Below are 17,093 nucleotides of genomic sequence, written 5' to 3'. Positions count from 1 at the left end.
GTGGTTGAAATAGCAAGAGAACTTGAATTAGAAGTGAAGCCTGAAGATGTGACTGAATTGCTGCAATCTCATGAGAAAACTTTAATGCATAAGGAGATGTTTTTTATGGATGAGCCAACAAAATGAGTTCTTGAGATGGAATATATTGAAGATGCTGTGAACACTGCTGGAATGATAACAAGGATTTAGAAAATTTCACAAACTTAGTTGGTAAAGCACTGGCAGGGTTTAAGAGGACTGATTCCAATTTTGAAAGAAGTTCTACTCTGAGTAAAATGCTATAGGACAGCATTGCATGCTACAGAGAAATCGTTTGTGAAAGGAACAGTCAATGGATGCGGAAAACTTCATTGCTGTTTTATTTTAAGAAATTGTCACAGTCACTCTAACCTTTAGTAGCCACCACCTTGAGCAGTCAGCAGCCACTGACATCAAGTCAGGACCCTCCATCAGCAAAAACATTACAACTCGCTGAAGGCTCAGATGATCGTTAGCATTTTTTCACAACAAAGAATTTTTAAATTAAGGTATGTACATTGGCTTGTAAAAAACATAATGCTATTGCACACTTAATACGCTACAGTATAAACATAACTTTTATATGCACTGGGAAATTAAAAAATTCTGGTGACTTGCTTTATTGCAATATTCACTTTACTGCAGTTACCTGAAACGGAACACATGATACTTACAAGCTATTAGCCTGTGTGTGCACATATGGTGATAGGGATTCAAGAAACTAAGAGCTTCAGTTCAGTGTCCCAAGTTATGCCATGGGATTTTGAGGCAAAACTGTGATCATGAGTCATTTGACTTATTCTGTGAAATGACATTTGATATATCTCTAGTGAGGCATTTCTTTCACTATGTTGCAATTTATTTCCACTTAGCTGGAATATCTCTTTTATAATTTTATGTTTCCAGCACCAACAGACAGCCCAAAAGTTTACTGCAGAAAGCTGAGCACAAAACTCTTATTCTCTTCTTCCTGGGCCCACAGACTGCATTTCCTAGCCTCCTAAACTTGCACTTAAGTGTAGCCAAGTGACTGAGTTCTACATAATGGCATTTGAACAGAAGTGGTATGTGCCACCTCCAGTTCTGACATATAAAAACTTTGTGGGCAGGTCCTCCATGCTGTTTTCCCATCTGCCAGCTTGAAGTAGAAAAGCACAAATCCTTTGGGAGCCACATGTTGAAGCTGGCGGGGCCCCAATATTGAAGACACTTAGGTCTCTGAATCGGGACTTGGAGAAGAGCTGCTTGCTCATCAGGAACATCTGTTTAGGCTATGTGAAAAACATACTTCTATCGTGGGTAAGTCATTATGCATTTTCAGATTGTTTGTTATAGCAGCTAGCATTACTTCAACATATAGATCCTTAGTAATGATTTGCTGAATGAGTGGAAGAAGTATAGAGTTTCTCTGTATTGTGATCTTGCCCATTTCAGGCAGGAACAAGCTAGAATTTCCATGCTATCAAATTAACGTCAGAAAAATGAGTTCACAGGTAAGAATTCAGTTTCTCCTGTGAGAGCCTCCACAATTTTATTATGAAGCTTATCTTGGCACACTCTTGGCACTTGATAGTATCACTGCCAAAGTCTGCACAGTTTTCTAGGTGGCGTAAGTTTATGATATTCAGATGAAAATTTTCTTAGTGTTACTTGGTTGCCCAAGAGGTGTTTCTAAATGCTGCTTTTCTGTTTAACTTTGCTGAAAGGAGGAATTTCTATTTAAGGGATGAGACAGTAAATGAACATTTGTGTTAAAAAAAAACAAAATCCCAAATGTTTAAATTTAACTTAACATTAAGCCCACCTCAAAATATTTTCACAGTCCCAGAATGATGATTGCTAACCTCTGCTGCTAGTTCCTGAACTCTGGTCCTCCCCTGGAACTTGGCTAAGCAAGTGTCATGTAAACAAAAAATAAATAATGAATTTTTAAAACCCTCTTCTTTAGAGGACATAAGAGGGAATGTTAAAATCTAACAGCTGTGCAAATGTATATATCAACTAAACAGCTCAAGCTATCAGTGGCAATGTCACCCTGACACTACCTAGAATCTACATGATTTGGCTATTAGTCCAATTTGGTTTAAACTGCCAGAGCCTCCATTTCTTCATTTGTAAAATTAGAGGTTTCAGTGATTCCTAACTGTCTGAGAACCAGTATCCCCTTTCATAATACATTTTAACACCTAATTTACTATTAGAAATAAAATCGATAACCCACCTGTTTCAAAAAATACATTTTATAATTTATATTATTTCAAAATGTAAATACCAGACACATCTAAACTAGAAAACATAAAGAAATAGTCAAATGCTTTATAAACCTACTAATAAACAATAAGTTTGGATTTTAAAGAAACAAAAGACTAGAGGCCATCCCATTCAATTAGTAAAGGAAGAGTTATATAAAAATGTCTTATTTGTATTCAATAAGAGAAAGAGGAACATAACTTAACTGAACTAGGTTTACAATTCAAGTCAAATAACATTGTTGAAATGAAGAAAATTAGGAAGACTGGGCTCTATCTATAAATGCTATGCCAGAGCAATTTTTTCTTTTTTTGTTTGGAGACAGTCTCTCACTCTGTCATTCAGGCTAGAGTGCAGTGGCATGATCTTGGCTACTGTAACCTCTGCCTCCCAGGTTCAAGCGATTTTCCTGCCTCAGCCTCCTGAGTAGCTGGGACTACAGGCGTGCACCACCACGCCCGGCTAATTTTTGTAGAGACAGGGTTTCACCATGTTGGCCAGGCTGGTCTCAAACTCCTGACCTCAGGTGATCCACCTGCCTCGGCCTCCCAAAATGCTGCGATTACAGGTGTGAGTCACTGTGCCCGGCCAAGCAATTTTCTTATGGTATTACATGTTGAGGCAGTGATGAAGTATTACAGAAAACATATGTTCTATCTTGATAACCCACACATATGGAGAGAAATTCATTCATTAAACTTGAAGACTCTGGAGATGTAGAAAAGAGGCTGCAATGGAAAAGAATCAATAATTTCCACAACACAGATTATTATTATTGTGTTGTTATCTAGAATGGGATAAAGGGACACATTTTAAAAATAATCTTAATTAATGAAATTCAATAACAGCCTCATATTTCATGTTCTCACTATTTTAATAATTTGTGCAAATTTATGTTTTAGTAAGTAGAGAAAATTTTTAAATTTGATACCTACCATCTTCATTAATAAATAATTACTGGAGTAGTTCCTTTTGCAACTCTCTCCTAGTACTTTCTCCCATTACCCAAACAGAGATGAAGCAAAACAAACAAAAATCCAGCCTACAGTATGTTTCTCCATTTTTACAGAACTGCAGACTTTACCTTAGCAAACTAAGAGAAAATTGACTAGAAACTAAGTTTTGAAAGATGTTTTACATATGAACATTAAGATGTTTGCACACTATTTCACAAAACTGACATGGAATATCAGAATAATACTGATGGAGGGGAATGCTTCTTCTGCAAAAAAAGCTATATCGCAATTCAGGGAGAATCTCATGTTATTAGTTACTGATCATAAATATGCAAGAGAATAATAATGCTAAGTTGAGCCCAATGGTCCAAATATTCCTTTACTGTAGCACAATCTGGCATGACTGCCTTTAAATGAAATCTATACTTCATGTCAATTTGAAATCAGCACATCATAAAATTTTTAAAAGGAAATTTAGCTATTTACCCCTCTAGAGAATCACTAATTTGATAATAAATATTTTTGAGAAAATATAAGACAAAAACTTTCTAAATAAGCAATTTACATTGATATTCTATATTTAAATTATTTTTTATAAAAGCATGAGCTTTGGAGTCAGATCTGGATTTGAATCCTGATTCTACCACTCAATATGTAATATATATAAAGAGCTTAGCAACGTTCAAGGCACATAGTAAATCCTCAACTGTTAGCTGTTATTATTTCTAATCAAAGCAGTGGTGGCTATTTATAAACATGACTATGCAAGCTTTATGTACATTATTGCATTTGTTCCTCCTAATTATTCAATTAGTATTATCTCTGTTGAATACATGAAAACACTGGGGTTCGGAAAAAGTTGAGAAACAGGCCCAAGGTCTGAGTGTGTCAGAAGCCAAAGAGCCAATGCTACTGACTACTAAATTGTTGCTCCTTAAACGGGTCCATGAGAAATCCTTGTGGAGCATGTATGTGTTGGGTGTAGGAAAGTGCCCATGAACTTACTATGAGAATTAAGCATTATTCATGTTGATGAAACATTTTAAAATAATATTCATGTTCTGAATTACTTGGATAATTGTATTAAAACCAAATACTGGCAGAACCATTTCAGTGCTTAGGTTTGCATCTGTATTGACTTCCCTGTTAAGGCCCAGTTCTACATTAGTGGTGGAAGGTTTATGGAGAACAGAGGTTGTTTTAATAGGGGAATGATGCATTCAGGCTAGATGAGGACCAAATAACATCACTATGTGCTGAACAAATTAAAGTAACAGTCTGAATAGAAAAAAAAAACAGGGTGAATTGGGTCATCACATAGCACACAGCACATGCCTGTTGAACTGAAAAGAGCTTGTACTGTAGCACTCAGTACCATAATCACATTACAAGTGACGATTTCATTTTGTCAAAACATCACTATTTAATACTATTTTAAATTTTATTAGTTTTATAGTTTTGCTTGTATTAACCCATAAACTTGTTTTGGTTTTATACTTGTGCAAGACATATGAACATAAAGTATTTATTCCTAGTTTTATGTTTATATATATTTAGATAACATTATAATAAATATAAATTAAGCAAAAACTGAGCTAAGAGATTTTTTTCCTTATTAAAAAATGAAGTACATTATTCATGTTTGAGAAAACTGGTCTACACGGTCAGTCCCACTTGTGGGTGTCATCTTCAGCAAGTAACTTCTATTATCACCAACCTCACAGGATTTGTAAGAGGATTAGAAGAGATGATGAACTTTAGAGTGCCTGGACCACAGGAGGAATTACAATGATAGTTCTGTCTCCTTTCCTTGAAGGAGAAAATCTGCAAGCTAAATGCAATCTACGCTCCTTTTCTCTAACTATGGTCTGGGGACCAGGAAAATTGATAACACCTAAAAGCTTGTTAGAAACTGATAATCCCAGAGGCCACTCCACAACTACTGAATTGGAATCTCCATTTAATAATATAGTCAGCTGATTTGTTATATGCACATGAAAGTCTGGGAATCACTAGTCCAGGTCTCCACAAAGAATGCTGACTAACATTCACTGAGTTTTTAACTACTCTCCAGGTTAACTTTGGTAATTAGAGAAAGACCTGAGGTAAATGGTCAAAAAATAATGTCTCATCCTGGGGTTCAGTATAAACACTATTATTTCACTATTGGTTCTTTATAGGCTATATTTGTCTAAAGTGAGACCCTCTTTAAAAGGGATCTAACTTCTAATCCAGAATGAGAAAAAAAGTTTAAAACGCAAAGTTTTCATAAAAGCTTTCTGAATTTTCAGTAAGCAAATTGTAAGATCTGCCAATTTAAGCATTTTTAGGTTTCCTTCACCCAACAGCAATTAAAATCATTTATACATGTTAAGCTCTTAAATATTTAGCTCACAAGATCTGGTCTAACAAAGTCCTGTCTCAGTCTGTGATGACTGTGTGCTTACATTAACCAAACACATTATCAAAAAAATGGTGACTGTATACAAAATGTATTAGCTTTACTGTCTAACAAAAGTATCAGATCACATTCTGCAGTTGTGATTTTGTTAGTGTAATTCACCTAGAGAATACCTATGCTTTTCTTCCTGAACTCAGTGGTCCTATACATTTAAGGCATACTGTACTTGAAAAGATTCAAAGATGCTCTTCTTGAAAGTGTAAAAAATAATAACTAATAAACAAGAGAGTCACTAATATCTAAAATGATCTTGATACCATCTGTTTAAGGACTAGTTCAGTAAGACTCAAAGCTTGAACTAGTTTATTGATTGCTCTATGTTCTTTACATATGGACCACAGAAGTCAGACTCAAACAATGTAAAGCAAGGCAGATTATGTATATATGTGTGTGTGCATGTATGTATATGTATATATGGTTAGGCCTACCAAGCAATCCTTATCATCTCTGGGTTTATAATATGACCTAGATTATAGGTATGTTATGAACTCAATGCTTATGTTCTCTCTCGCCTGCAAATTCATATGTGGAAACTCTAACATACAAAATGATGGCATATGGAGGTGGGGCCTCTGGGTGCTAATCATGTCATGAGGGTGGAGCCCTCACGAATGGGATTAGTGGCCTCACAAGAAGAGACAGGAAAGTAACGATGTCTCTCTCTCTCTCTGCCAAGTGAGAATATAGCAAGAAGCAGATCATCCACAAACCAGAAGAGGGCCTTCATCAGGAATTGCATTGGATGGCACCTTGATCTTGGGGTTTCTCAGCCTCCAACTGTGAGAAATGAATGTATGTTGTTATGCCACCTAGTTTACAGTATTCACTCAAAATGACTAAGGTAAGGTAAAGCCCTCCTTCATTCTTCATGGTCTCAGGCAATTGCAAAACAAGAGTTAATTATATGCCAAGAAGTATTAGTGCCAGCACAGTGAAAACACTCTAGCACATGTTAATTATGATGATTACAACTTAAGAAAACTATAATCAGAAACCTGGCCAGGCACGGTGGCTTATGCCTATAATCCCGCACTTTGGGAGGCCGAGGTGGGCAGATGAATTCGAGAGCAGCCTGGCCAACATGGTGAAACCCCATCTCTACTAAAAATACAAAAATTAGCTGGGTGTGGTGGTGCATGCCTGTAATCTCACTTACTGGGGAGGCTGAGACAGAGAATCGCTTGAACCCAGGAGACAGAGATTACAGTGAGCTGAGATCATGCCATTGCACTACAGCCTGGGCGACAAACAAACAAAAAAAAAGGTATAGTAAGGCCCTTAAAAAAAAAAAACAACCCAACTCACTCTAGTTTTCAAGGTGTTTTTATATTATCTTGTAGTTCTTTTGGTCCTTAATACAATCAATCCACTGCCACTAGAACCATATAACTCTCCTCTATCAAGTACTTCAAATTCTAATCATTTCTGCTCATATATTAAGCAATTTAAACTCTATATACATACATACAGTCAATGTATCATAGGAAATACAAAGAGTGATCTTTAGTTTATGCTGAATACTTAATTTTATCACTTCTCCATTAACTGTTATAAAGACAAGACTAAACCTACAGTTTGAAATCATTAAACAACATCCAAGTAAACAGAAAAGAGGAAGAAAATAGGCAAGCCATATTTTTCTACTGGAGTGACTACACTTATCCCTCTTTAGAAAGAAGTGATACTTTCTTTTCAATTTCAGAAATTTGATAAAAACTCTACATTTATTTTTCCTACCAAAAATACTCTAAAAATCCTCTGCTAATTATTCTCAAAATACTGTAGATGTATTCCTTTGGAAAAGGAAATATAGGACGGGCATGGTGGCTCATACTGGTAAACCCAACACTTTGGGAGGCCAAGGTGGGTGGATCACTTGAGGTCAGGAGTTTGAGACCAGTCTGGCCAACATGGTGAAACCCTATCTCTACTGAAAAAAAAAAAATACAAAAAATTAGCTAGGCATGGTGACACAAACCTGTAGTCCCAGCTACTAGGGAGGCTGAGGCAGGAGAACTGCTTAAACCTGGGAGGCAGAGGCTGCAGTGAGCTGAGATCACACCATTGCACTCCAGCCTAGGTGACAGAGCAAGACTCTGTCTCCAAAAAAAAAAAAAAAAAAAAAAAAAAAGAAAAAGAAAAAAGAAATATAAAGCATCCACCAATGATATATAATATATATCAAAGGAAAAAAATCTTTAAAATATGTACCATTTGCCCTCATGGGTCTAATAAAGGTTGAATTTTTTTTAAGAGGTAATTTTCACTATCAAGAAACTTGGATATAGATGAATTAAGAACCCAAATACATGTGGAAACAAGAAGTGTACTTGTTTTAAAAATCATATTAGGCCTTGCATGATTAATAAAAATTTTATAATTTGTGTCTTCAACAATTCAATTAGCATTTAGCATGACCAAAGTTTAATTAAATTAAAGACTTGACGATGCTTTGAGTTAACATCAGACGCTGGTGGTCATCTCCACTCTCCCCTTTATCTTCTAATATGTCCTTGAAAATGGCATGTATTATTCAGGCTAAACCTTTTCATAAAGGCAGACTGGTATGCCAAATGTTGCTTAATTATTTCAATGTCAAGGTCACTATGTTTCTCCTCTAGGATTTGATACTTTGAAGCAACTTCATTCTATAACACTATAGACATCTGTAAAAGCATCAAATTTAGTTTCAGTGAGAAAAGTGGTCCTTATCTTTCTTTAGACATCATTGAATCATAAAACACAGTTGATATGTATATAGTTCTGTACCACCTTTAAACCCTAGGACATCAATTGTACTAAAATCTCAGCATATGTAGAATCCTGCTTGTGTTACTAAACATTAATATACTGGTATGAATATAGCAAAGGAACATCCTTTCAAAATTACTACTGCCTGTAAGAAATTATATATATAAATTTGCTTCCTTTCAAATTGGCAAAGTAGCTTATGGACTCTATTATCTATACAGAAAATGGTTTGGGCCAGATTCTTGAGGTAGCCAAGTTCCCCTTTAATAAGGAAAAGTTGGCAGACTTTCATAGCTGCTCCTTGTGAAGAAGATACCTCAAATATGACCTCACAATTGACTGTAGAAGATGAAGTTAAAGTTTCAGACTTTTAAGGCACAGGGCCCAAGGGGTTAAAAAAAAGTACTATTTGAGAGAAAGCTTAACATCTGACATTTGACTGGCTGCCTGGATGCGATGACCTAGGGGACATAAGAGAGGACCTTAACATAGATGTATATATAAGGATCAAGTAATTTTGAAGTCTGACACAAAGAAAATGTTTTCAATACATGCAAAAGATAAGAACCTTTATCTAAAAAATGTAAAGTCCCTTCCTGTTTATATGGGAAAATACAGGATGAATTTAATGCAACTACAGGGAGATTTCTCTATCATAAATGAAGAGAATATGTTTCTTTGATCTCCAACGAAGAATTAGTTTGGGCAGAAAAGAATGGGACTCTCGGAAGTACTGATCTGGAGCACATGATAGAACAGAAAGGTTCTGTTTTTTTTTTTTTTTTTTTCTCTGAACTGCCAATTTATGTGATAGGTTGAGGAAGATGGGGCCTTCGGGAGGTGGCTGCAGGTATCAAAAAAAGTACAAAGCTACCCAGATGGGAATAATTCAAGAAGAAATGTATAAAATGGCCAACAGATGCCTCTCATTGAAGTATAGCATGGGGGATAAGCAGGCCGGAAGAGATTCTGGACAAAAGAGGAAGGAGGTCATCAGGGTTGGAATTTTAGACTAACAGGTCTTGCCCCACAAAAAGAAAAATCACTCAAATGGTATCAGGGACAAGAGGAGTGCTGTGTAGCATTCCCTCATATATATTTATTCCCATTTAAAAACTAACTGAAGATACCCCACCACAACAAAGCCCTTTCTAAATGCTATCTTCATGATACCTCTGTGAGGTAGGCAGCATAATTATAATTCTTACTCATAAGCAAGCTAAGGCACAAATAGAGCCTGAGTGGTAAAAGTGGTCTTTTGCCAATTATCAGCTCCCTGGATTTATTCACTGTGACACACTTCCTCCACACTGATGCAGGCAACTCAAAAGATGCTGCTATGAAATGTCCTTAGAGGTAGTAGACCTGATAGCTAAACAAAATCAATCATGACTCTGGAAGACAACACACTCTCTAAATGCTCACTGCTGGAGTCTTGGAAGATGTTCTTAAGAGTACTAATATGTGCAGTCCTTGTGAATAAGACCAAATCATCCATGATTATAGAAAAAAGGCTGAGGATACAGTCTTCTTGTTTCCCCACACTGTTGAGATCAGAACTGTGGCAATCTTAACAAATCATATAATCCAAGGAACCTTAGTCCTTAAACTTTAGTCTTAACTTGTGCATTAACATTCTAAGTCCTATATTTTGCTAATGATTTTGATGTTTTTGTCAGATACATTTCCACATTCTTGGTCCCAGATAATTCTCTTTCAACATAGCCAAATTATCTTTATAAAATGTACATGGTATTAACACCATGGATCTGAAGCAAACAATGCATCTGGTTAGCATACATTGGTTCTGTGTATTTCGAGAATCACTTAAGTACACAAAGGAAGCGTGCAATGTTAGAGAGATGACGTGAACAGTCTTGGTGGTTTATCTAATGGAGAATTCGGTGTCCTTCAGGAAACTAAAGATACTCAAAAGTTGCTCCCCAATTTCTATTAACAATCTAAAAATGAACATTTCCATTTGATATAAATATACAAATTTAAAATGTGTGCAGTTCATAATGGCCTACCATTTTTAGATTGCTTATGTGCCCGAAAATATACAGTCAATAAAAAAATACCAGAGAGGTGGGGACAAAAGGCTCTCTGGATCTGTACAGCAAAAATGAGTATCACTTCAACAGGTAGCTATTCGTGGAGGAAGTGGCATCCTGGGAACCAAGAAGCACTGAAAGATGGCAGGTCACAAATCTGGTGATGGGGGATATGATGTATAGTAAGGCCCGTTTTCCTGTGGAAAGAAAAAAGCACAAGAACATTTAAGTAACAGAACCAATTTAACTGGAAGTGTGAAAAAAAGGGATTTACAGTCATTGAGGTAGTGATATAAAACGTCTAGCACATGTCTGGCACTAAGCAGGCCCTCACCCATTAGGTAGTTCAACTAGTATCACTCAGAGTATAAGGTAGGCAAAGGCAATAGAATCATAATATTTTTTAAGAATAATACCACTTATTGAATATTTTATATGCCAGACAATTTATAGGCGCTTTTAGTCATCCCTTTAAATCTTCACGTAATGCCATGAAGTAGGTAACATCCTCACTTTACAGAAGAGGAAAGTGAGGATCACACAGATTGCATAATTTACCTAAAGTTACCTAGTTAGTAACCAGCACAGCCTGAATGTAAATTCAAATCTATTTGAATCTAACATCCAGATTCTTTTTTGTTAGACTGTGTTGTCTTACTGTGTGCCAAATCTTAATTTAGAGTTATGAAAACAAAGAAGCTATCACAGAGGAGTTTAATAGCTATAACTATTTTGGCAGAAGTGAGTCTTCACGACATGCTTGAGTGGCAAGGCTTGTAACCATTACAGTTCTCAGGAAATTTAGTTCAAGATCAAGATGGAGAATTAAATGCCAAACCTTTAATGTCAACGTAAGGGCAACAAATTAGTGTAAGGGGGGATTTTTTGGCCCTTATTTTGGCTAATCTCAATAAAAATCAAGACAGGTTCATGATAGAAGGATCCTCAATTAGATTTATGAGACTTAAGACTGGTTTCTCATTTTTAAGGAAAGTATTTCTTTGACAAATAATTTGTTTTTCAGCAAATCACAAACAGATAATGCTTAGCGCTAGTATAAGACAATAGCTTGAAATGAAGAGTAAGTAGAAGGAAATAGCATTTCTTCATGGTACATTTACATTATAGCTATTATAGAGCATTAAACCTACCAGGTCTTGAACATAGTAGGCAGTGAAATTGTTTGAGACTAAATAAATCAGGTACTCTGCCATTCTTCAGCACAAATGCTTTGGAGGAAGACTTGATCTTGGGCCATAACCAGGATAACAAGACATCTAGGAAAACTTACCTTCCGATTATAAACCTAACCATGTATTAAACAAAATTAAAAAAAAAAATAGGTAGAAACAAATCCTAGGATAGGCTACATTTCTAAAAACTTGAAAAACTTTAACAAAACCTTTTTTAAAATTGAAAAATCGGATCTAACTAAACTAAAGAGCTTCTGCACAGCAAACAAAATTATCATCAGAGTGAACAGACAACCTACAGAATGGGAGAAAATTTCTGCAATCTATCTATCTGACAAAGGGCTAATATCCAGAATCTACAAGGAACTTATGTAAATTTATAAGAAAAAAAACAACCCCATTAAAAAGTGGGCAAAAGATATGAACAGAAACTTCTCAAAAAAAGACATATATGTGGCAACGAACATTTAAAAAAAACAGCTCAACATCACTGATCATCAGAGAAATGCAAATCAAAACCACAATGAGATACCATCTTATGCCAGTCAGAATGGCGATTACTAAAAAGTCAAGAAACAACAAATGCTGGTGAGGCTGTGGAGAAATAGGAACACTTTTACACTGTTGGTGGGAATGTAAATTAGTTCAACCATTGTGGAGGACAGTGTGGTGATTCCTCAAAGATTTAGAACCAGAAATATCATTTCACCCAGCAATCCCATTACTGGGTATATACTCAAAGGAATATAAATCATCCTATTATAAAGATACATGCATGTGTATGTTTACTGCAGTACTATTCCCAATAGCAAAGACATGGAATCAACCCAAATGCCCATCAATGATAAACCAGATAAAGAAAATGTGGTACATATACGTCATGGAATACTATGCAGCCATAAAAAGGAATGAGATCATGTCCTTTGCAGAGACATAGTTGAAGCTGGAAGCCATTATTCTCAGCAAACTAATGCAGGAACAGAAACCCAAACACCACATGTTCTCACTTGTAAGTAGGAGCTGAACAATGAGAACACATGGACACAGGGAGTGGAACACTTACTGGGGCCTGTTGGGGTGGGGGGAGGGGGAGAGAATTAGGGAAACAAGCTAATGCTGCTGGGCTTAATATCCAGGTGACATGCCTGAGTGATAAGGTTGATAGGCACAGCAAACCACCATGGCACATGTTTACCTATGTAACAAACCTGCACATCCTACACATGTACCTCAGAACTTAAAAAACTAAAAAAAAATAATTTTATATAAAAAAGAAATCCCTATAAAAATGTTTCATTAACCAAATCCTTTATCTTAAATATGCACGGAAGCTACACTTACAGAAACATGCCCTGAAGAGATGAATCTATTCTGAGTTTCATCTGAAAAGTTCACTGTCTTTAAGAGTTCTCTATTCTATTCTATTACCCCAAGTTCAATACTTAATGCCATGAAATAGAATTTCCATTATTAATTTCACACTGGGCAAGAGACTGCTGAGCAATCAAATATTTTTTCTATTTCTGGAAACAATCATAGAAATTTAAAGAATTGTTGCCAGGAAAAACTGTATATTCTCTGCTGTGTGTTTTTTTAAGAATGCCAACTAACTCTCTTTCTGAAATGGTCTCAGTATCACTGTTACCTACATAGATTAAACAATAGCTTCTGATTGCCTTCAAAGGTCCCTTTTAATCCTATAAAATTTATGTTGCTATTCCAAGTCACAGAAATCCCAGAAACATAGAAGCCCACTGAAATGGGTTTCTATTTTTTTTTTTTTACACAGATACTAATCACTTCACTCCTTAACCAAATAAAGAACCTTCTATATGCAAGGCACAATTTGAACATGATAATGAAATTAACCAACTCTATACTCATTTCTTTTCTCTGATCATACTTTTAATTTTTCCTAACAAAGGAAAACGTTTCCTTACAAAGTAACATGCAGCTACCTACTGGTATCTCCATTTCAATGTCTGACGGGGCACCTCAAACCTATTATGTCACAAACTGAACACAGTACCTGTCCCGCCCCCCTAATCTTTCAATCTTTTTCCTCCAAATTGCTTCTCTGTGGTGGTAGCAACACCATCCACCAAGTCTCCCAAAGCAGAAACTTACTTTCTGCTTCATCCTTAGCGGCTACTCAGTCACCAAATGCTGTGAATTTTATTTCCTAAAATGTCTATTTCTAAATCTCTCTAAAATCTTCAAATCTCTGCCATTATCACTATCACTGCCCTAACAATATAGTCTCGTTTCTCCTCCAGGCTTTACTAATAGATCTCATCTTTTCCACCATGGACTTACCCTTCCCCCTGTAGTCATTCTCTATACTGTTTCTATAGTCATTGTCTAAACAGCAATGCAATGGCAATTCCCCCTTGCAGAACACTCTTCACGGACTACAAAGCCAAAGACCTGCAGCACTAATATGTAAAGTTACTGTATTCAGTGATGTGCTCTCTGCCTGCCCCATCCACATCATCTCCTGATATCTTCTGCTATAGTTTGAATATCTGACCTTCCAAACCTCATGTTGAAATGTGATCCCCATGCGGGAGGCAGGGCCTAGTGGGAGGTGTTTGGGTCATGGGGCAGATCCCTCATAAATGTCTTGGTGCTGTCCTTGTGGTAGTAAGTTCTCACTCTGTTAGTTCCTGTGAAAGCTTGTTGTTAAAAAGGGACTGGCATGCCCCTTCCTTCTCTCTCTTGCTTTCTCTTTTGCCATGTGATCTCTATACCCACCAGCTCCCCTTACCCTTCGACCATGAGTGGAAGCAGCCTGAGTCCCTCACCTGAAGTAGATGCTGGTGTCATGCTTCTTGTACAGCCTGCAGAAATGTGAGCCAAATAAACCTCTTTTCTTTATAAATTACCCAGCCTCAGGTATTCCTTTATGGCAACATAAAAATGGATGAAAACAGAAAATTGGTACTGAGGGATGGGGTGTTGCTATAAAGAGACCTGAAAATATGGAAGCAGCTTTGGAACCGGGTAATGGGCAGAGGCTGAAAGAGTTTGCAAGGATCAGAAGACGACAGAAAGATTCAGGGAAAGTTTGAAACTTCTTAGAGATTGGTTAAGTTGTGACCAAAATGCTGATAGAAATACAGTCAGTAAAGGCCACGCTGGTAAGGTCTCAGATGGAAATGGGGAACTTAAGAATTAGAGCAAAGGTCATCCTTGTTACACCCTAGCAAAGAACTTGGCCGCACTGTGTCCATCCCCTAGAGTTTTATGGAAGGACAAACAATACTGGTACCCTATGGTATCTGGTGGAAGAAACTTCTAAGCAGTAAAGCATTCAAGAAGTGGTGTGGCTGCTTTTAACAGCTTATAATCAGATATGAGAGCAAAGAAATGACATAAAGTTGAAATTTATAATTAAAAGGATGCAGAAGGCCGGGCGTGGTGGCTCAAGGCCTGTAATCCCAGCACTTTGGGAGGCCGAGACGGGCGGATCATGAGGTCAGGAGATCAAGACCATCCTGGCTAACACAGTGAAACCCCATCTCTACTAAAAAATACAAAAAAAAAACTAGCTGGGCGAGGTGGCGGGTGCCTGTAGTCCCAGCTACTTGGGAGGCTGAGGCAGGGGAATGGCGTAAACCCAGGAGGTGGAGCTTGCAGTGAGCTGAGATCTAGCCACTGCACTCAAGCCTGGGTGACAGAGCGAGACTCCATCTCAAAAAAAAAAAAAAAAAAAGGATGCAGAACATAAAATTTTAGAAACTCTCAGCCTAGGCATGTGGTAGAGAAGGAAAGAACATTTTCAAGAGAGGAATCTAAGGATGCTGTGGAGCAACGACTTGCTAGAGAGATTAGCAAGGATAAATCTTTGAGGTAGCTCCTCACATCACAGGCCCAGAGGACTAGGAAGACAGAATGGTTTGGGAGGGACAAGGCTTTAACACTTCAGGATGCTGCTCTCTGCATCCCAGCCCCTTCTGGTTCCAGCGATGGCTCAAAGGATCCCAGGTACTGCTCGGGCAACAGCTCTGGAGGGTGCAAGCTGTAAGCTTTGGTGGCTTCCACGTGGTGTTAAGTCTGCATGCAGCATGCAAGAGTGGTGGAGGCTTGGCAGCTTGTAACTAGATTTCAGAGGCTATATCAGAAAGCCTGGGTTCTCAGGCAGAAGTCTGCTCCAGTGGTGGAGCACCTCCAGGTAGTCCTCACTGGTGCACTGCCTAGTGGAGCTGTGGGGTTGTGTTGCTCATGTCCAGACCCTAGAATCATCCTGGAAAAACCTCTGGCATTCAGCTTCAACCTGTGAGAGCAAGACATGTGGGTGGCAACTGGCAAAGCCATGGGGGTAGGGGTGTCCAAGGCCTTGGGAGCCCACCCTTTGTACCAGTGTGCCTGGTATGCAGAACATGAAGCCATAGGAGATTATTTTGGAGATTTAAGATTTAATGTCTGCCCTGATAGGTTTTGGACTTACAAGGGGCCAGTTACCCCTTTCTTTTGGCCTTTTCCTCTTATTCCACCCTTCTGGAATGGGAATGTTTACTCAATGCCTGTACAATCATTATATCTTGGAAGCAAATAACTTGATTTTGATTTTACAGATTTATAGCTGTGAGGAACTTGCCTTGAGTCTCAGATGAGACTGGATTTCTGAGTTGGTGCTGGAACAAGTTAAGACTATTGGGGACTGCTGGGATGGAATGATTATATTTTGCATGTGTGAAGAACATGAGGTTTGGGTGGCTAGGGGCGAAATGCTACATTTTGGATATTTGACCCTCTAAACCTCATGTTAAAATTTGATCCCCAGTGTTGGAGGTGGGGTCTAATGCCAGGTGTCTGAGTCATGGTGTGGGGTGGATCTCTCATAAATGGCTTGGTGCTGACCTTGTGGTAATAAGTAAGTCCTTGCTCTATTAGTTCCTGTGAAAGCTGGTTGTTAAAAAGAGCCTGACACCTCCCTTCCCTCTCTCTTGTTTCCCTTCCCACCATGTGATCTCTGTGCACACTGGCTCCCCTTACACTTCTGCTATGAGTGGAAGCAGCCTGAGTCCCTCACCAGAAGGAGATGCTGGTGCCCTTCTTCTCATATAGCCTGCAGAACCATGAACCAAATAAAACTGTCTTTTATACTTAGCCTCAGGTATTCCCTTATAGCAACAAAGAAATGGACTAAGAAACCGTCTTTTGTTTCTTCCCCATTTTTATGCCTCTCTTTGATCTAACATCTCAATTTTAGAAAGCTCTAGCATAGGTACAGAGAGCAATCCAATGAGCCAAGTGTTAGATTGTAAGGTAGTCTACTTAATTTTGATTAATTACATTATTATGCTTGTATTTATATAAAAATATAACAGCTAAAATACACAACCAAACAAAACAAAAAACAAAACCAAGCTTGAGTGTGGTGGAGCTCTATTTAATACTTAATGAA

The 17,093-nt window shown here is 37.6% G+C and overlaps 1 protein-coding gene across 4 annotated transcripts in view; it reads right to left on the bottom strand.

Moving 5' to 3' along the window:
- Nucleotides 1–336: 336 nt before the first annotated feature.
- The window catches only part of GDAP2 (ganglioside induced differentiation associated protein 2), a 69,209-nt gene continuing 52,452 nt past the window's right edge, over nt 337–17,093 (bottom strand). For all 4 annotated transcript variants that reach the window (XM_007977385.3, XM_007977386.3, XM_007977387.3 and 1 more), the window contains exon 14: nt 337–10,687. In XM_007977385.3, coding sequence (XP_007975576.1) covers nt 10,640–10,687 — 48 coding nt within the window. In that variant the 3' untranslated portion in view covers nt 337–10,639. The remainder of the gene's footprint in view (nt 10,688–17,093) is intronic.

Source organism: Chlorocebus sabaeus, chromosome 20 (genome assembly GCF_047675955.1).
Source record: "Chlorocebus sabaeus isolate Y175 chromosome 20, mChlSab1.0.hap1, whole genome shotgun sequence".
NCBI lineage: Eukaryota > Metazoa > Chordata > Mammalia > Primates > Cercopithecidae > Chlorocebus > Chlorocebus sabaeus.
This window is presented reverse-complemented; position numbering and strand designations above follow the sequence as displayed.